The sequence below is a fragment of the Chelonoidis abingdonii genome, chromosome 4 (genome assembly GCF_003597395.2).
Source record: "Chelonoidis abingdonii isolate Lonesome George chromosome 4, CheloAbing_2.0, whole genome shotgun sequence".
Lineage (NCBI taxonomy): Eukaryota > Metazoa > Chordata > Testudines > Testudinidae > Chelonoidis > Chelonoidis abingdonii.
In genome coordinates, this window is record NC_133772.1 from 47909366 (window position 1) to 47930593 (window position 21228).

Here is a 21228-nt window from a genome sequence, read left to right on the forward strand (position 1 = left end):
TCCATTCTGGATCTTGGATTGTCAGAGTAAAAGACATTGTTTTTCATTATACAATACTTTTTTTTAAGCTGATGCTGACTTTGCATCCCTAGCAATTTTTATCAGCTTGTATTTAATGTTATGTTTATCTTGGGTGTGTGAGCTTTCAGTTTCAAATCACTTTAATCACTAGCTGCATGTGGAGCACGGTCATGTTTTGTAGGAATTCACTATTTCATTGTCGACAAACAACTCCTCCTGCCTCCCACCACATGCGACATGGTATAGTAAATTGATAATGACTAAGATGTAGCGATAAATATGACTTCATATCTCTACTCTCTGATATAAATTATTATATGGAAAGTTTTTTTCCTAATGTAAAAGTGCTTGTTCAGTTGTACAGTATTATAAGGTGTTTGGAGATTCATTATTCACTGCAAGGTACGCCTTTTGAGGGTAGTTTATAATGACTAGAACAGACCACCTCTGCTACTGACGTCTTTTGTTTCCTTGGGCCAATTAAATGCCACCGTGCCTCAGTTTCCCCATCTTTAAAATGGGGGATCTATCTCACAGGAGAGTTGAAAGATTTAACCAGTTAATGTTTGTAACGTACTTTGGGATCCCTGGGAGACAAGCTATTATGTAAGCTGCAAGTTATTGGCCCAGATCCCTCCACATAAGGATTTGTCCACTTCTGCAGAAAAGGCAGCAGGGCTCATCCTCAAATCTGGCACATCTTTGAGCGGCCAGACCATGCATAAGAACACCCTTGCCTTACCTCAGCCCCAATACCGTGGCCTTCCTTTCGCTGCAGCAGCTCCCAAGACTCTGAGGGGAGAGGATGGCTCAGCAGAAAAAATAATAAAGGCTGAGGCAGTATCTTTGCTGCCTGATTTATATGGATTTGGAAGAAGGATGTACCTCCCTCCTTATCTTGCCATCTCCTCCCCAGTCTTCACATACTTCCCCTGTATGGAACTTTGACTGCATGAAGAGAATTCCACAGAGTCCATAAGTTGGGAGTCCATTATTAGTGGCTCAGTAATTGTGGATGCTGTGCTGGAGGCTGACACATTTTGATGTCCCACATGACTCTCTCTGATGGGAGCTGCCGTACCCCTTCCCCCATTTCACTAAAGAAAAGCAGTGAAAATTCAGCTTTTAAGTTAAAAATAAAATTATATTAGAATTTACAGCAGGTTGTAAAATGATTGTTTAATATTGCCACTGATACTAATCAAAGGAGTCGCTGTGATTATTTTTGAAAATGCTCATTCCAAGAACTTATGCCTGATATTATTTTGAACAAATTAAAGGAGAATGATTTGAAAGGATATTGAGGATACACCAGTCTTCTACCATTCTAAATGCAGATTCCACATCATCCCCTCAGGTTGTCTCATATTTATCTTTGCCCTGTGGGGAAAAAATTATTATAGTGCCATGTGATCTATCCTGATGGTGTAACGTTTGCATCTTCACCTGATGATTTTTATTCAATGCCTGGCAATGCTGTATTACATCATCGCCCAATATTACATTCTCTGTGCAGTGTAAATACAACAGGCCAGATCCTCAGCTGATCTAAATCAGAAAAGCCCCATTGACTTCAATACAGCGACCTTGATTTATACCAGCTGATGATTTGGCCCATGATGTCAACGTGTCACAATTCTTTATCAGAGTGTCACAATACCTTAAATAAGTGCAGGGCTCTTTTTTATCCTATAGACCCCATGGAGAATGAGTGTCTCATTCATGAATTTCGGTGTGGATGTCAACACTGCTACCGAAGCCATTAAAATCCCATGTTTTATACAGAAAATGCCTTACTTTTAAATTGATGAGATAGTTCACAACAAATGTACAGGAGTAAATGAAACCATTAGATTTTGTCTTTAGAAGTAATCAGCAGCACGTATTATATATTGTTCACCAGACTATGATAAATTATTACCGATATACACAACCAGGAAACTGTTACAACATATAGCCTTGAGCAAAAATTGACAGTGTTGAGAAAACTAGGATTCTTCATTTTCAAATACAGATCATATGGTGTATCCTAAAAACATAGGAAAAATCAAGTCAGAGATGAAAACCACAATAGAGAGCTATTTATTTCAGCTGTTATGTACCACGTCACGCACTATAAAAGAACATTTCAGTGCTCAAGCTGCAGTCAGTTGTATAAGAACTAATTGAATTTCAAATGGTAACGGTAAGAGTTATTTTAAAAAATAATTTGAATTAGTGGAAATATAGTGTTATATATATTTCCCTTCTTAAACTGTCACCGAAGAGAACTGCACTTCAGATCACTGAAGACAACTCCTATTTGGTGCTCTGGTGCAGGAGTTGTCTGGATTTGGGTTTCCTTTTTGTTCTAATACATCCCTATGCTTAGTAATGTTTATTTCAGTGCATTTTTTAAAATATTGTAATGGAACATTTGGGGTTGGGGAACAACTGATAATTTTATCATTATTCACATTTCCCCTTAGGATTGCTTTTGCACTTTTCTTCTAGTAATTACAGATCAATCCTGCAAGGTGCTGTGTGCCTTCAACTCCTACTGAAATCAGTGGAAATTGAGGGTTCACAGTCCTTCGCAGGAGGTGTTTGGCAATTTGTAGGGTTGAACCTTAAGTATGGGGAAAGTACTAAGCTTCTTTTGCAGTTGATGCAATTAACAGCATTATTGTGCCCTACACAGAAGCTGTACTCTAGCTGATCTCACTAAATTGAATGACTGAACAATTTAGGTTCTACCTGTGAGTCTACAGGATGCTAACATTAACATTCTGTGATGTTTTCAAATGCCTAACTCACACATTCCAATAAAATCCTTTTTAAAACGACATTCATGTTTACATTGGGGCACTAGTTTAAAAATAAATTAAAATAATTAAAAACAAAGACAATTATTTATTTTCTTAGTCGTACTAAATGTTTATTTAAAGTGTTAGAAATCGTAGCTTTAGTTTGTTCTATAATCCACGAAAAAAAAGATTTTTAGATATAAAGGGTAGTTAAAACGACAATAAAGTAAATACTTTGTCAGGATAGAGGAAAAAATACTTAAAATCTAGTCCAAAAAATGAGGAAACTTTCAGTGAATTGAACTTCAAATCTTTCATGCCTTTTTAATGGCAGTTGGTCCCTTTGATTTACAGAGAACACAATTAGTTATTTATTTAACGTTTTACAGAAACTTTCAAACTGTTCAAACTTGTTCAACTGTTGCTTTCATCTGTTCACCTAAAATATAATTAGAAACTGGTCTTTTTATTGTCCACATACATCGAGGAGCCTGTCTGTTTGTGATCATTGAAGAATGCACTGCATATTTTTCTGCATAAGTGTTAGAGGGGTTTGTCCCAGTATTCTTCTAGGCCAAATTGCCAATCAAGCAGTTACATTTTGCCAGCTTAAAACTCCCCCTGAAGTTTCAGCTGCCCATCATTCTTCATAACCCACACCTAAAGCACTGCTGAGGCCTTCTACCCTTGGGGTAGTTGCTGTTCACTAGTGAATGAAGTGATTCCTGTACATGCTCTGTAAATACATTTTCAGATCCTGCAAGATGAACAATTCTGTATGCATGTAGGGTATTGTACTGTGTAGGTACCAGTTCAGAACAAGGAAACTATGCACAACACTATCTTGTTACACACATGAGCTGGCTTTAGAAAAATAAGAGTTGTAACGAAAACAAACTCATGAAAGTCACAAAATCAAATCAAAGTCTGACATTTTAGACTTATTTCTTGTTGCTTATTGAAGGGTAAAATGCTCATTCATGAATTTATGTGCAAAGTGCTGTCGCTTTAAGAATGTAGTGGACTTACTGTCCCCACATCTTCCTGTGTAGCTCCTTGAATATTCCTCAGGGTGCCGCACTGTCCTTTGAAAGTAATGCTGTATTATCAGATATCAGCTGCAGTGCTCACATGTGCAGGTGAACCTCTTAACTGTGGAGAGATATACACCCACACAGTGAAGAGGAGGAACTTTCCATGTTGTATGATATGTACTATCTAAGTCTTGGGCTCAGCGGTTCAAATTAGGGGCTAGATTTTCTCTTTAAGACATGTCCTTGCAATATTGTTGGGAGGGAAAAGGGTGTAGAGATCCATCTGGAGCTCCTGGAGACTTTGGGCCTGAGACTGGCTACAGGACTTGGGGGCAGCTCTGCTTGCTGGTGTATATAGGAGCAGGACCACGCCCTTCTCTCCACGCTCTTTTGGGAGGCTAACACCAATTTCTGTGCTAGTCTGGAGCAGTGTTTGCGTCTTCTCTGTGCACAAGTGCTAGGCTTTGTCTGGCCCCTGTGCAGGAGTGCAAGGTGGGGAAAGGAGCTCTTTGTGTTCTCTCCTCCATTCTTGCAACTAGACAAAGCCTATTGCTGAAGATGGAGTGTCAGCTTTGCATTTCTTTGGTTCTTTTTTAGTTTTTGTGATTCCCCTAGCATTGCTGAAAACACGAGATTGCTTGTGTCAGAAGACTTTAAAAAAGTTGGACTTATGCACTAGATTGTAGGGTATCATATCAATACGTATTTAAGGGTGCTGAATATTTATCAATACATATGCAGTTTATAAATATGACTCATAACACTATGTAATGCAGATTTTCCAAGGCTCAGTTTTTAAAAATAAATCACGTTTTATGAATAAATGCTAAGGAACTTTGTAATGTGTAAATCCTAAAAAGGCACTATTTTGTGTGGCATAGCATGTCCATAGCTACAGTATCTTTAAAACTCAGTCTTTGATTTCATAGATCACCGTGAAACCATTCATGATGATCTCTCTTGTCAAAATGCAGATATCACTGCTGGAGAAACATTCCAGATACTGAACACCCTCAAGCATTTGTGTGGAAAATGTTAGTTCATATGAACTAACCTACCATTCCAAAACCCTGCCCTTCAAATTCTTAAAATTTTGAACATCACTTATACCCATTGTAGATTAACGATCTGTGGAATTTCAAGCTGAAACTGAAAGTTGTTTTTTAGTTCTAAAAGCAATTTGCTTGTCATTTGAATCAATGCATTCCAGGTTCCAGTCTGGAGTTCTTTTTTATGAGTTAGAGATAACCCCTGGATATAGACGTTTATAATAACAGTAATGCAGCAGATGCACACTTATCTGTGGAGGCGCACCAGGGCACTAGTGTAATATTTTATATGTACATATGTGAGACACTGAGATGGTTCTTACTAGTATTTATGCTTTTTATATATTTATCCTTCTGCTGTTTTTCATTTTCACTTAATGCAAGACTTATAAATCTTATTGCTAAATAATAGGAGGGTTGCACCATAGTATTTGGTATTAAAATGAACTCCCTTTTTTGAGTAGCCTTTCGAATTTACCCGTAAGAGAAATTTAGATTTGATATTTTTGTTTTTGTTTGTTTTGTTTTCTTCCTGGTAATTATGTTTGCACTTTGCTGATGTCTAGTTGTGCATTATTACAATGGAAGGTGACAATTTGATTGTCTTCAGTTGGAGAAACAAGTAATTTTATATTCACCAAGCTGTCAGGTAACACTACCTCACAGTACTAAGAGCTCCTGGCAATGTGGTTTGGCACCTATATTTAACTGCTTTGATGCTTGCATAACCTTTACTGAATCAGAAATACTTTGCCTGCTAGAAATGTTTTTTAGTCTTGTATTGTAAGGTTTTCATTAAGAAGATTATCTGTTACTGAACTGCAGAAACATTGTTTCTTGTTATAGCCACATAATAATTAGGTGGTTTAGTGCAAACTGACTACAGATGAGCCTGAAATTGAGACTTTGTTTCATTATCTGAAAAGAAGATGAATTACAGAAATGCTGTATTTAGCTTAGAAGTGAGCCTCAAAAATATTGGGGGGAAAATCTGATTGTAGATAATGTGTATCACTCAATTCTGTGTTGAGTGGCACTGAGTCATGGAACATCAGCTTTTGTTTTTGCAACTCTGTGACTAACTTTACTATATTTTGTGGTGTCCTGTGCAGCTACTGAAAATTGATTGTAGGATGAAAATATACAAAGACATTGTATTTATACCACTATAACATATCTATCCTATATGTTACCAATATAGCATATACCCTGTAAAGTATCAGAAGGTTTTAATTAACAACCTGTTAGGATCTTCTGCATTACAGGTTGAAGTACTGAGTTGCAGATTTCAAATTATTAAAACAAGAACGTTATTAGTTTTCTTAGGGTAAAAAGCTATTTCTGTTTTTTATGTGAATTGATGACTCAAAGTCTAAACATGTTGAAATAAATTCCTCCAAGTATTTTTAGGCATCCTTTATCAAACCATTTATGCAGTCTTTTAGATAAACAATTAAGCATTCTTTTCCATAAAACTCTGCGACTTAATGCTTATTTATAGCAACCATTGTTTTTTAATCTTATTGTTAATGGGATACTTTTATTAAAATGTATGTTCTATTACTTGCTGCCTGAAGCAACAAATTCTAACAAGTTACGATGGATAAGTTGCTGGTACACTCACTATTGTTCACATGTTGGAAGGTCGTTGGTAAAGATTGTTTGAAGTCAGATTTTTTTTTTGCAACAGTAGGAAATTGGATATCCAGAGACACATGTCACAGTCATAGGACTTTAAAGTCCTCACAGTCACCACAGAGAAGCTAATACTAACCAATTAAACAGAGGTGGTTGCGTGATGTAACATTATCAGGAGAAACAATTCATGAGTCAAAGCATTCCAGGGCATATGAGCTCCAGTCCAAAGAACAGTCTTAAGCTGTATAAATAAAGTGACAGCAATATTGTCAGCTAAAAATAAACTGTAGAAAATATTAACTTTTGTGACTTGAGAAGAACACATCTCGGGTACTAAGTCATTATCCTGTATTCCACTGCCCTTCACTGTGTTCTGTGTGAGTGGGGCTGCATATTCTCAGTGAAAAATACTAATACTGAATAAAGAAAGAGGAACATTTCACCTACCAGAAATAGCTTGCATAGGATTTTCACCATTAAGTCTGCAGGGGTTGTACGGTGTGGTTTTTTTAGTTCATTTTAATGGTTTTGACAGTCAGATAAAGAGACAGAATCATTTTTAAAGTCTAATATTTTACACAGAATCATAGGTTTAGAAGGGACCACAAGGGTCATCTAGTCTAACCCCCAGGGAACGTACCTGACTGCCCTGTCAGTATAATTATGAACAATGGCAAAAGGTGAATGGCAGTCTTTTTTTTTTTAAATACTTTTGCATCATTCAACAAGCTGTGCAAATACTATATTTTACATTTGAGAGAATGAAGTAGAGATGAGACCAGATCTTAATGCTCCTTAGTTTTGGGAAAGTGGATATGGAATCAAATTTTGTGATTCAGGCTATTTCTAGTAACGAGTAATTTGTCTGGTTTGTAAATAGAAAGGTGGGTATACCTTAATGTGTGTATTGTGGAGGCTGCATTTATATCACTTAGCTCGATGTTTATCTTAGCTGGAATCTTGGTGCTACAATTAATGTTGTTCACTGCCATTCCTTTAATCTATTTCTTTCCTCCTCTCTTATTCCCAATGCAATTCCTGGAATGACCTTTCTCATGAATCAATTTAACACTGTTAATCTTCAGGGTGCTTTACAAACATCTAGCTAATCCTCACAACCCCCTCTGAGGTAGGGATTGGGAAAACTGAGAGACTGATTAATTGATTTGCCCAAGGCCGCACTGGACCTCAATGGCAGATCCAGGGGTAGAATTCAGGAGTACTGGCTTTCAGTCCTATGCACAGCTCACACTCTCTTCTCATTCTCACCGATGCTGATGTGTCATCAGTCTAACTCCATGTAGGTTTTGTATGTAGGGACACACGTAGGAATGTGGGGCTTCAAGTGTAGTGAGTATTTTAGTTACTGCTCATTCCTGTTACTAATGCTCTTTGCAATCAGCTGTGGGACTTTATAATTTTAGGAAATAGCTGTTTATTCTTACATGACAGACGGATTACAGCATTAGATAAACAATGAATTATGTTGCTGAGTTATGTCTACATAACTTTGTTTTACAGGAGCAGAGCTGCAAAATGATTTGGCTATTGGCACAATATTTTCATTTTTCTTTAACTCATATTTGAATGCTCCCATAACTAGAAATTGGGATCCTTCCACAGCAAAGGCAAATAGTGATAATTTCCCTGTGTGTTTACAGTAGTCTGAGCCAGTTCCTCAGCTGGAATAATCGTTGAAGCTCCAGTAACTTCACTGGAGTTCTGTTAGTTTACCCCAGTTTAGGATCTGGCCTATAGTTGATATTGGTGGGATTGCACAGATATAAGAAGTGATCAGCTGTTAAGGCATGATTCATGGATGCAGGCCTTGAGTTTAGGAGGAGGCCTAAGGACTCATGATTTGACTCTTAAGTTCCATGTAGGGCCTACCTCCATAGGGTGCTGGAGCCTGCCACGGGGAGGGAGAACAGGAGGGCAAGCAACCAGGAGCAGCACAATCATGGATGTGGGTGTCGATCTGTAGCAGAAGGCTCTTTGGGTAAGATTTGACAAGGATGGGAGAAACTTCCATTTCTGCTGCCCTCGTGGAGAGAGAGGACTTCACTCTCCAGGCTTAACTGAGTAACATCTTTCATGAACATCTTTCATGAAGTTCTTGTGAAAAGTTAGAAGGAAAAATGGTTCTTTTAATTTAAATTTTATTGAGGTCTTCTGAAAAATATTTCTTTTAGAATTCATTTGTTTCATTCATTTGATTCATGAAAGCACTTAAGCATCTGCTTGACTGTAAGTAGGTGAGCAATCCAATTTGAAGTCACTTGGACTACTTGATGCTTAAAGTTAAACGTGTTATTAAGGGCGTTGATAAACTGGGTTTTTTGGGGAGGAAATAAGGATGGCCATCTTTAAGAAGAGGAGGCATGGCATTGTCAAAAGCTTGCGTCTATACTATTGGGATTATAGACTTAGCTTTTTGAATGCTTTGATGGGGTGGGACAAACCAGCCTTAAGATTCCATTGCAATCTATGGTCAGCCACAAGTGTCCCTTGTCATATAACTCATTGTTATCAGATGGTTTAGGTATTCTTAAATTGTGACTAGGCTCTCACATTATTGTTGTCTGTGAGTTAATGCTGTGTAATTTGGGTTTAAATATCCCCTGGCTAGGACCCAAAATTGATCCCTAATTTCCCCTGGAGCATTTCATTTGGTCCTTCTGTGAGTAATGGATGGACAGTTTTAGACATCACATGCCTTTGGTATTAGGCATGCCACCTAGTTATTTAAAGGAAGCAGCTTTAAATCATTTGAAGAACTTCAGGCCATAGAAAAGCCTTAGATGAAAAGTTTCTATAATCATTTGTAGTTTTGGGAAAGGGTGACAAGCATTACCTTTAGGAAGAAGGAAATATGTGATGTTTGTATAGAATGACAGACTGCCAGGCTCCATTAGAGGACAGGCAAATTCTTCTCGGGGTAAAAGTTAAGGCTTATACATTTTAAATTAAATACAGGAGCGGCGCAGACTCACGCTTGGGATTTTGGCTTTACAACATGGAAACCAAGGCTGGTTGAAATTGGCATCCCGATTTACCTACCCTTCCCATTTCCTCAACTTCACTGAGGTTTGGCTATATGGTTCCACTTTTGTCCGTCTCAGTTTGAAAGTGAGATGTGTCTTGTTTCGGTTTTGTAAAACCCAAACCTGTGTTTGTTTAACCCAAATTAGGAAAGCTGAATAGGGGAATGGACTTCAGATAAATGATTCTAGATTCATACCTATCTTTCTCAAATCCTGTAGGTATTTTGTTTGCCTTGTTGATAATTGTGCTAACCAGTCAATTTTACCAGTGTGAGAATATTTTTTTCTCTCTGATTATAATGTGTGCTGTATAGTTGATACACTGATATCATGTGAGTGTAATTTCCTCTTATTTTATCTCCACTGCACAGTATTATAAATAAACAGTTAAAAAAAATAAAGAAGAAAAGCACCAAACAAATCTGTTGCATCTCGTTTTAAGATTGTACCACTATAGACACTTGTTCTAGTAAAGTAGAATTGGACCCACTTGATTGCATTTAAATTTTTCATGCTTCAGCAGTTTGGCTAGGAGCACAGTAAAGAAAAACCCTACGAGCGAGGATAGTTTAGAATAATAGAACTTGATTTTGTGTATTATAGCGGCACCATTTGCGCTGCTTTAGTTAGGGTTGTGTCAGCACTTCCATTATAAACCCCTGTTTTCAGGGGTTATAACTAGGGAGACTTTTTTTGAACAGAAATTAAAAAAAATCATTTGACTGATTTTAATTTATAACAGAGCAAAAATAAAATAAGGTAAAATGGAAATTAGCAACATTGAGACACCTTTTACATGTCTAATTAATTTTTACTACTGAAATGATAACCCTTATTAAGGACTATGGTAAGTTAGTTTTGAATATTTTAAGTTTAAAATTGCAAAATTATTAATAGTTAAAAATAAGCTACCCATAATATTTTTCAACATTTATTTTAGCGGAGCAGCTTGTTTTGTGGATTAATGGGACAATAACTAAGGATTTATCTGATGGGCTATTTCAGTGGGAGTATTTGATCATACTCCTTGGAAATTACGGGTTAAATTCAGCCTTTGGTTAGAGCCTGATCTCGCAGTCTTCCATGTGCAGAACTCCTACTGAGGTAAACAGGAGTTTGCCATGGATCGGGCTGGCAGGAATTGGCTCTTACACCTGAGTATTCCTGTTTAATATAGTGCAGAAGAAGGTAAATTAAACTTGCAGGGAGGGGTTGGTGGCTATAGGTATGTAGGACTGTATCTGTGTTAGCATATTTTAGGGGTGGTACATTCTCTCCCTTTCTATAAAGAATTAACTTAAATTAACTATAATATTTGTGTGTGTGTGTGTATATATATATATATATATATGAGAGAAATGCAGATATTTATATAATAACAGAATTTTTTTTTCTACTATACTATATTACAAGTAGGTAGCTTTAGTGAATGGTCACTTGAGGAATTACCAAAAGCCTATTTATGAAATAGAGGTGAAGCCTTTCTAGACTAATTATATTCAGCATGTAATTTCTAAACTTCACTCTGAATTTTGATTTTCAATTAACATTCCCAATTTGAAGATAATTTTCTATTTAATGTAATTGCAGGAAATAATTTATTGGCTGATTAAGACTGGGGGCCCAGCCTTCCTTAAGAAAACACTCCCTAACAAACCAGCCTTTAAAGCCAACTCATAGCTTTGGACAGATTTAGCCTATTTTCACAGCTGCAGTTGTTTTTAATTAAGATTGTGCACTATTATTCATTGGTGCAATTTGTACTTAAATTATTCTTAAGAGACATTTTCATTTCTGGTTTTGTGTCAAGATTAATTTATACTGAAAAAATAACCCTAGCAAGTGCTATTGGAGGAAACCAGTTCATTTTATAACAAGAATGGTGTTTTATAAGGAGTGAAGTCAATGCAGTTTGTGACTTTCACTTTTAAATGCAAATTGTGACTTTCAGTTTTAAATGCACAGTTTATAAATTGTATGAAACCATAGTAAATTTATTATGTTGTCATGCGAATGAGTAAATTAACGTGATGATTGTAATCAGAAATATAGAACTAAATCTCTCAATATATCTTAACCTTTTCATTATTTTAGGTCACAGTAACTATGAACCAGGACCTCTTGAAATACCTGTCACACTAATAGTTTCTGAACTCTTCGCTTGTTATGTGCACCATAAACATGTATTATTTAGTGGAGTATGAATGTTATATTCACTCAGTTCTACTCATTGACAACTTTAATACTCTTAAAGGAAATGGAAACCTTTATCCCCTCCCCCACCACTAGTATCAAGTTGAGGCAGGATTATCATTATTTATAGAATGGTTATTCTAAATAGGTGTCAGCATTTTAATATGTATCAAAGCACTTCAAAAGCTTGTAATACTTTTATTTAGAACTGTGCATAATTAGATTAGCTGTTCCTATATTAATTTTTTTCACTGTAGAATACTAAATCTGAGCCCCCTCATTAATTGTGAGAAATTTAGCATTAGCTGTTAAATCCTATGTGAAACATGGGCTGCTACATAAAAAGTACTGTTTAAATTGGAATTAACTTAATTATTTTTCTTTGCACTTGATATTTCCTTCACTGTAATATTCATGAAAGCATGTGACACATTTGTAAATTTAACTGTTAGTCTCAGATTTCCAGACCCTTTAATCAGTATTTATTTGTCTGTAGAAACAGTACTAGCGAGTTAATGATTTGCTAATTTGAAAAATGCTCATGTGGTTTCCTATGTTAACTGATTTGTGCATTTTTAAAGAAATGGTATGAAATCAATTATTGCTAAAGAGCAATTAAGGTGGAGATCTTATTCCTTAGTTCCAAAGCAATTTCAGTATTACAGATATTATAAAGTTACTAAAAACTGTAAAAAAAAAAAATCTAATATATTTTAGATGTCTGCTTTGACAGGTGTGGTTATTTTCACTAGAAATTTTTAAAAAGTGGTTTAAAATTTTGAATTGAAATAATTTACATTTTAATTTAAGTAACATAAAACTGTTTGCATATAGAATGGCATTAAGAAGTTATTATTAGGAAAATGCCCTTTTAAATAAATATACTTATTTATTACAACTTGACACTCAGATTTAACTGAATTCTTTCAAATGCTTTGTATCTTATATTCAATATCTAATAAAGATGGAAATATAATTATTTCAGGCACTTAAGTCAAACTGCAGAAGATTGCCTCAAGACTAATCATACATTATCAGTCATTCGTTCAATAAGCCACTTACAGTTTTATAGCACCCTTCAAGTGAATATCTCAGAGCCCTTTCCAAAAGGTAAAACTGGATGCAATTTAAAACCAGTTCAGAGATGATAAAGCTTTAAACAAACAAATCATAGTACTTTTTTGGAACAGCTTGGCTAATGACTTAGAAAGTCTCATCTGTGAAGAAAACAAATTCCACATGCAAGGGACAAAGTAAGCAATGGATCCAATCATGCAAACCCTCATTCATATGGGTACTCCTTATTTACGCAAGTAATCCCATAGAAGTCAACTGAAGGCTGTAGGACTGTTCATGGGAGTAAAAGTTTAGTGGACTGGGCCCATAGACACATTTAACAGAATATACATGTACAGAAGAGTCATCATTCTATTAAGGCGGGAGAAAATGATATCATCTTACAAGTGTGTGTAAATGGGATGACACAGGATAAGTCAATACGATGTTTCATTTGGAGCCCTTTGTCACAAAACTGAAATGTTCTGGGCTTCTGAGGAACCTGTTAAATGACCAAAGATCTAGATCCTCTAAACCCTTAATCCTGCAAGTAGTCCTACTGATTACAGTGTGATTACCTAAATGAGAAAGGACTACTCATGTACATAAGGGTCTGCCTCCAATTTTCATGTTTTGATCTATAGCTTCATCCAAGTACTCAATAGTAAAATCTTATGTCCTGCCTTCTTTTGTTGTTCTGCAGAAGAATGTCTTCCAAGCAGGCCACCTCTCCATTTGCCTGTGCAGCTGATGGAGAGGAAGCAATGACCCAGGATTTAGCATCACGAGACAAGGAAGAGGGCAGCAATGATCATCACGTGGCCTCCCATCTGCCTTTACACACCCTAATGCACAACAAACCTCACTCGGACGAGCTACCGACTCTGGTCACCACCATCCAACAAGACGCTGACTGGGACAGTGTTATCTCAGCCCAGCATAGAATGGTAAGTTTCCCATTTATATGCAGCTTTTTTAATTTAGTATTTCAGAAGATTCCTCACCTCTCATTTTGAGGGGCCTATTCTGTGCAACCCTTTATAGATGTGAAACTTTCTAATTGGTAAGATGCCAGGCATAGTAACTGATCAACATCAATATGGAATAATTATAAATTATAATTGTATAATCTTGTTAAGTATACAGGTCTGTATGAATGAGATCATATGATGAGTTCACCTTCAGGAGGGAAATGCATCTATTCATCATGTTTCCAGTCATCCCCTGATTTATGTCATAACCTCTTTAGCTCATATATTTGCAAATTAATTTCAGTAAGAAGAGTGTAGCTCATGACTGTCCGTCATCTAATTGGGCTACAGGAGCTGTTGAAGGCAGAAAGAAACTGGAATATGTTTCTAAAGAAGGGCCTTCCCTTGTCTACAGTGCATATTTAACTTCAAATAATAAATTTAATATTAATTTTCTCTCTGAAACCCATCAGAGTGAGAACATTCATAGTCTGACACTGGAACACAGAGGCTAACATCTGGGCTGGTACCACAACTCATTATGTTTATTGGAAATGGTAGCCTTTTGTGAAGGGCAAATAGTTTGAGATTGTTAACTGCATATCAAGCCTTTCGTGCTCTAGATCACCAGTTCAAATACAAACAAGATTAGCAGTGGCCAAAAGTTGTCACTGCCTAATATTTGTTCAGTGGTTTATATGAGATGAATTTGGTGTTGTCTATCCCATTGGACAGACATCCATGTGACAAAAACACCATTATGATTGAAACTGACTGGGAGTCTCAACGGAAGTGCTAAAAACTGAATGCACATGGAGATTCAATGAACTTCTTACCTGTGTGTTTGCCCATGCTGAGCAGAATCAAGGTGTATGGACTGGATATTTGCTTCTGACTGTATCTGTTCTGTGGATAGAGAACTCTGGTTTTCAAACCAGCGCCTTTCACAAGCGCTAAATTCACACAAATAAGCTAAAGTGAAAGGCCTGCCTTTTCTTTGCTCTTGTGATTTTGTCAGATCTATAAAGAATTATTTTTTTCTTTAAGTTTGAAAACTAAGTACTACCATCATCGTAATCCATTTAAATACTCATCAATAATAATGCATTTATTTCATGGTTAGGTTAGAAACATAATGATAATGATTTGTCCTGTACAGATATTGGGAGACTTAAATCATTCATATGTTTGATGCTGGGAAGTATCAAAGTATTAATACCACAGTATTTCTGTAGTATTAATAACACTTATTAAATTAATTGGGATGAATTCAGATTATATAAATAGAGCAGGAAAATGATGTCTAAGCAATAAGCCACAAATTGAGTCTGTGTATAACTCATTGCAAGATTAGGGTTTAAAAAGTCGCTAAGAGTTTGATGCTTCAGTTGCAAAACAGACGAAAGTCTCCTTGATTTTAACTGAAATTATGTGCGACATTTTCTGTTGTTTGTAAAGACAGAATGATCATAGAGCACATGTATTTATATATAATTACCCAGGTAATGGCTGTGATAGAAAATTCCTAGATATTGGAATAGAACCTCATTTTAATTGCATATGTGCTCAAGACATTCAATAATTAACATATCACAGTAATTATCAGTTAGTTACATTTTATAGACAGGGAAACTGAGACACAGCTAGGTTGATCAGATATGTTGAAAAAAAGATGAGTCTGAGCCAGAAGCTGGGAATGGGTGTCAGGGGATGGATCACTTGATGATTACTTGTTCTGTTCATTCTCTCTGGGGCACCTGGGATTGGCCACTGTCAGAAGACCGGGTACTGGGCTAGATGGACCTTTGGTGTGACCCAGTATGGCTGTTCTTATGAGCCATTCCCACCCATTCCAGAGTGGGACATATGTGCAATGGGAGTCGAAACCTCAGGGCAGCAGTAGCAGTCATGGAGTGACTCTGTCATCCGGGAGGAAGGAATTCTCAACCTTCCTGGAATCCCACAGGGCACAGGCAATATACTCAGGCTGTGTGCTGAGAAATATATTAGTACCTCAGTCAAAATCAAACATCCTGCTCGTACACAGTAATTTAAAATGATTTTACATTTATAATGGCAAAATGTAATTTCCATTTTCTCTCTTTTGGAATGATACACTTTCATGCCAACATTTGCTGTACCTCTGAGGAGACTGAACAGCCACAAGTCACTCTCCTGCCTATCATGTTTCAGAAACAGGTGCATGAACTTTGCTTGAGTGACTTGGCATTCTGGTTTTCCTCCCTTGTTTCCGAAAATACCACATCATACAGTTTGATAAAGTTCCTGAAAATCATTAGTTGGTCCCACAACTCTCTTGGGTGAAATCCAGCAGTCTTTATTCAGGCACAGCTCAACTGAATCAGTGGGAACTTTTGCCTAAGAAAGACTAGGTATAACTTAAGTGGTTTGGCCAGAAGTGAAAATGAAGTTCTAAGGCTTTAGATCAGGTCAGTTGAATTTAAAACAAACACAACAATGATGGTCCAACTGATCTTCTGTGGAACCAGAGATAGCTTAGGGAACATTACTTTTATGATTGTAACATAGAAGTTGTGAAAAATCTTCATTTTTTTAAAAATAATTTTTACAAGGTGAGGCTGTCACTCAGAACAGCTTATTTAATATGTTTGACAAAGAGCTAAATTCTGCCCTGGGTCCTTATGTGCAAATCTCGTTTACTCCTGTTAGTTGTCTCTGTTTGCTTGAAACACCCAACTTACTAGCAGTTGCTGATCTTGCTGGGGAAAGGTTAAGAGAGTTCTAATAACTCACCGATACAGGTGGCTGTTTACTCCAGCTCCTTATATCAGGATTGAATAAGTCTCTAGAGAAAGGATGGGGATGTGCTGAGCAGTTATGAGATAGGAACTGTAGAAGCTGCTAAACCTGGGGAAATTGCTTGAGCTGAATGCTGCTAATTTCTTTGTTAATAAAACCGAACTCCATGAAAGATAGTCAGTTTTTGACTTCAGAGTGATGGTTATGTTGTAAAGCAGGTTGGGAAAGGCACCTACTTACACCCTCTTACTCTGAAAAAAAACAGGGGTTCTGGGATTAAAATGCACCATTAATATGCCTTGTCTGTTTACAGGGTGGTAAATTCAATGGGTATTGCATTCATATCTATAAAGGAAGAATTTGGCTTTTAGTGTGTTATCTAATTAAATGTGCAACCTTACCTTCTTTGTACTCTCAAGACTCCCAAAGATCAGTGGGAATTTTGGTATATGCAGTATACAGTATGCAGCCCTGTGCAGAGATGAGGGCTATATGGTTCTTTAGTGAAAATAGATATTATAATATGAAAATTTGTCTAAGAAAATATTGAAGAAGTTGTTTCCAGAATTTATTGAATGCAACACTTTCTGTAATATAAGATATCTTTTAAACAACATTTTGAATTATCATTTCAAAAAAAAACCAAACCCATGCTGGCTAGAAATGTTTTCAAACTTTCACTCCCTTTTGATATCAGACATTGCTTTCCACTGAGTCCTTTGTGTATTCTGAATGTCTGGAAGCCAAAATATTTTGTTTTAACTCCCACTCTATAGTATTTCCCAGCTGTGTACTTATATGTGTAATAAAAGGATTTAACAAATGAAAAATAGCAGCTGCATTTGGAGATTCCCTTTGTGCTCCCTTTTCATTTGACAGATTCAGCAATGTGTAACAACTGTAACGTCAGACCTGTGATGTCTTATACTACAAGTATCATATCACCCACCCATTTGATTTTACAGAGGGGGGTGAGCGGGAATTGAACTATAGAAGGATTTGGTCCTGAAATGTTCCATTGCAGAGCTGGAGACATTCTCACTATAATTCTAACTTTAACTTAAAATAAAAATGGCCGGAGGTGTGGATATTTATTTCTGTTGATAAATCTGCTAGCAAAAAACATTGTTCCTATGTGAAGGGCTAAATTCTCCCTTTCTGAGGGAAAAAAACAAACAAAAAACCCAAACAGCCCTCTGCCCCCAACTGCCTCAAACTTAAGGAATGGGGAAAAATTACAACAATTGTGTGAGCTTGAAGGTACAGAAGTCGCACTGCATTCTCCCATGTGGGAGGGATTAGCAAGTTGCACATATAAAGCTTGTAAATTGCATTGAAAAATGATTTCCTTGTGGAAACTGATTAGGAACAGTTTGTGATAGAGGATGGGGAGGAGTGAGAGGAAGACCATAGTGTTAAATATTGTAGCTAGATTTAAAAAGTAGCTGGATAATTTTATGACCAATATTTGTACTGGTAGTTAGCCATGCTAAAAAAGTGGTGAAATCATGATTCACACTTCATTCACTGCAGGGGCCAGGAAACAATTCCCTCTCCTGTACACCCACTCCCATGTAGAGCCTTGAGCAATTTACCCAGGTCAGTTATGAGGCTTTTATCCTTAATCTGAAGTATCAGGTATAGGCAGTGTCAGTGACAGGCCACAAGAATAGATGAACAAATGGTCTGATCCAGCATGACAAATTGTATGGTATGTTCCCATGATTCTGAGTATTAGAGTTGGGCCTGCAGTGGGATTCTAAATTCACAAACCTTTAACTGAATTAAACCTGGAGTCTGACTTCATGTTGCAGGATCTTCTCTGCTAAATACATGTGGGAGGAGAACAAAGGGCGAGATTCTGATTCTATATGACACTCTAGTGGTGTATATGGTCTGTAAAGGAGCAGTAATGGCCCTGGGGAGAATTCCCCCTTCACAGGAGCTTCTCTTGCCCCACTCCTTGCAGCGCCTGCTGAAGAGGCATGGCAGGGGAGGGACTGAGATAAGATGTGGCAGGAGCAGGGGGTAGGGAGTGCCATAGCATTTTGCACTACAGCTGTGCTAAGATGTGTGGGTAGCCCATAGGAAGTCATGGGGAGATGAGCTACTCGGGCTATGTTTTATGCAGGGAGCTATACTGGCCTCTGGAGCAGAGAGCCTCTGAGAGAGAATGATAGCTCAGTGGTTTGAGTATTGGCCTGCTAAACCTAGGGGTTGTGAGTTCAATCCTTGAGGGGGCCATTTAGGTACCTGGAGCAAAAATCTGTCCGGGGATTGGTCCTGCTTTGAGCAGGGGGTTGGACTAGATGATCAAAGGTCTTTTCCAACCCTGATATTCTATGATTAATAAGATACAAAGTTGCTTAAAGACCTCTTTTCCCCCTCATCTACACAGCACAGAATATGGTCCAAAGGATAGTTTTATCTGGGACACGGGCACTTTGTGCATGAGAAGGCAAACACATTATGGCATTACAAGCTTATTACATCCATGGGGTGCTATTTTATCCTCTATATTTTATATCATCAAACAGAGGTGATTGCATTTGGAACGGGGATTGATTTCATTAGGTTATATGTCAAATGAGAGAACTGTCATATATTTTACATAGATACATAATCTTGATGTTGTTATTGTTGCAGATTTCATGTTAAGCAAGCTCATAGGTCTGCAGCTCTTGCTGTGTCTGTGCACATGACTCTCATCAATGTTGATGGGAATATTGCACACAGAAGAGAATAGACCTGATATTGTATTTGTTATCTTTGTTATTTGTTATCTTTTACATAGTTTTTTTAAGCCAACAATTATCCAGTTTAACTTTCTATAGCCTCAGAAAAACTATTAATGTCAGAAAGATAACAGAAGTTGGTGGAACTATGTAGGCCTTAATGCCTCATTGCTGATAACCAGAAACAAACGATACTAGACTTCCCTTAGTATAAAAGCAGTTTTTAACTTTAAAAGAAATGTACGTCAGCTCTGGATTTTCAGAAGAGATAATTCAATAATTTTCAGACTTATTAAGCTTTGTCATGGTTGTTTGGTATTATGTTGTTATATCAGTTAATGGCTTCAAATTCTCAAAGTCAAAGTTATAATTTATCTAAAAATACCCACATTTTTAATTGACTTGGTAGGTAGATGCAGGTATAAACTGAACCTCCAATTCAGGGTCTGCAAGAGTTCTCAGTAGCTGAATTGCTCAGGTAAACTGTTATTTGTATGTGCGCATCTATATGAGCATCAACTGCAAATCCACAATGATGATAATCTTTGTAGGGTGCCAGGTGATGAGTATGGAATAAACGTCCAGATAGATAAACACTTTACACTCAATTACACAGATGCAAAGTCTTTGTTGAAAATAATAAGTACTAAAAGAAAAATTACATGCTTCATTCTATTTCTCTATTATTATATGCATCTGTATGGGCAACTATAATGCAAAAAAGATAGATGGTATTTTTTTTAAAAGCTCTTTGTGGCTCTGGATCCCTTTTTTTATGTTAGTCTGTGATCTGCAAACAATTAGGCATGTGCTTAACTTGACTTCAGTAGAACTATTTATGTACATAAAGTTAAGCACATGTCCAAATATTTACAGGATTGGGGCCTTGGTTATATTAGAATCATGAGTAGAACATTGTTTACCTTTTAAATTAAAAGTAACAAAACAAAATAGTTCCCTCAATAAAGTGCAAGATAACGTGTTTTGTAAGGATAACTAAACAGGTGATTAACTTTGTTTAGTGGGTAATCAGATAATTATTATTTTGGTACACTAGTTATTGTATTATTTTTATTCTTGATGCTGTGTAAAACATTTTTAAAACTTAGGTGGTTGCTTTAAATATTTTCTCTATGTTCTTGGAAGAATATTATTAAAACTGAGTTAATCACCACCTGAATACCTCACAGAGGACTCCTAGTTTTTATCTTGGTCAGTCCAAATCTATAGACCCTTTATTTGACCATTTCATCTCTTTATAAAGCAGTGTTTGAAAAATCCCCCTCTCCCCCAGTTCTGTATATTTACAATGTATTTTTCAAAAGTAGAAGCATTAACATGCTATAAATTGTTTGATTTTTTTTCCTTGGGCAAGAAGGAATCAGGTATGCATGCTGATTAACACACTCCAGTCATTAACATGTGATTATGTGGGCTGCATATTGAGCACCTGCCAAAAGATAAAATTCAGCACTGTACTACATCTGTGCAAGGACTTTTTGCATTTCTTTTGTACTTTGACAGCTCAAGAAAAATCAGTCTTTGGTATCTTTGTTCAGTATAATAAAACTATGTACATAAAATGTCTTCATAGAGGCAGGAAAGATACATGTATTTATTTTAATCTTTGAGGCCATGAAAATCCTGTGACTGGGACTTAGACAGCAGTCAGTGTAATATGGATCTCCTAAGGTACTGTGTCATATGAACATAAGATCGTTCACATACAGTTTACAACATTCCTGCATGTTTATAAGGATTATCTGTTCTGGGATTCAGCCAGTGTTCTTCTAATTCACAGCAGTTTTATGTGATACCTTTATGTCTCATAAATGTCTTGTTTTTATTTCAATGTCCCAAATGTTTCAGCAGTGTTTACCTTAAAGAAATACAAGTATTTTATGCATCAGGCTAGCTTTC

The 21228-nt window shown here is 36.6% G+C and overlaps 1 protein-coding gene across 38 annotated transcripts in view; it reads left to right on the forward strand.

The window, feature by feature from the left end:
* The window catches only part of SOX6 (SRY-box transcription factor 6), a 473353-nt gene that overhangs the window by 164136 nt on the left and 287989 nt on the right, over positions 1-21228 (forward strand). For 33 of the 38 annotated variants that reach the window (XM_075065133.1, XM_075065127.1, XM_032799217.2 and 30 more), the window contains one exon: positions 13525-13768. In XM_075065133.1, coding sequence (XP_074921234.1) covers positions 13529-13768 — 240 coding nt within the window. In that variant the 5' untranslated portion in view covers positions 13525-13528. Of the gene's footprint in view, positions 1-4770; positions 4876-12996; positions 13019-13486; positions 13769-21228 lie in introns of those variants that run through there. The other 5 variants (XM_075065135.1, XM_075065131.1, XM_075065138.1 and 2 more) reach the window with 3 other exon arrangements.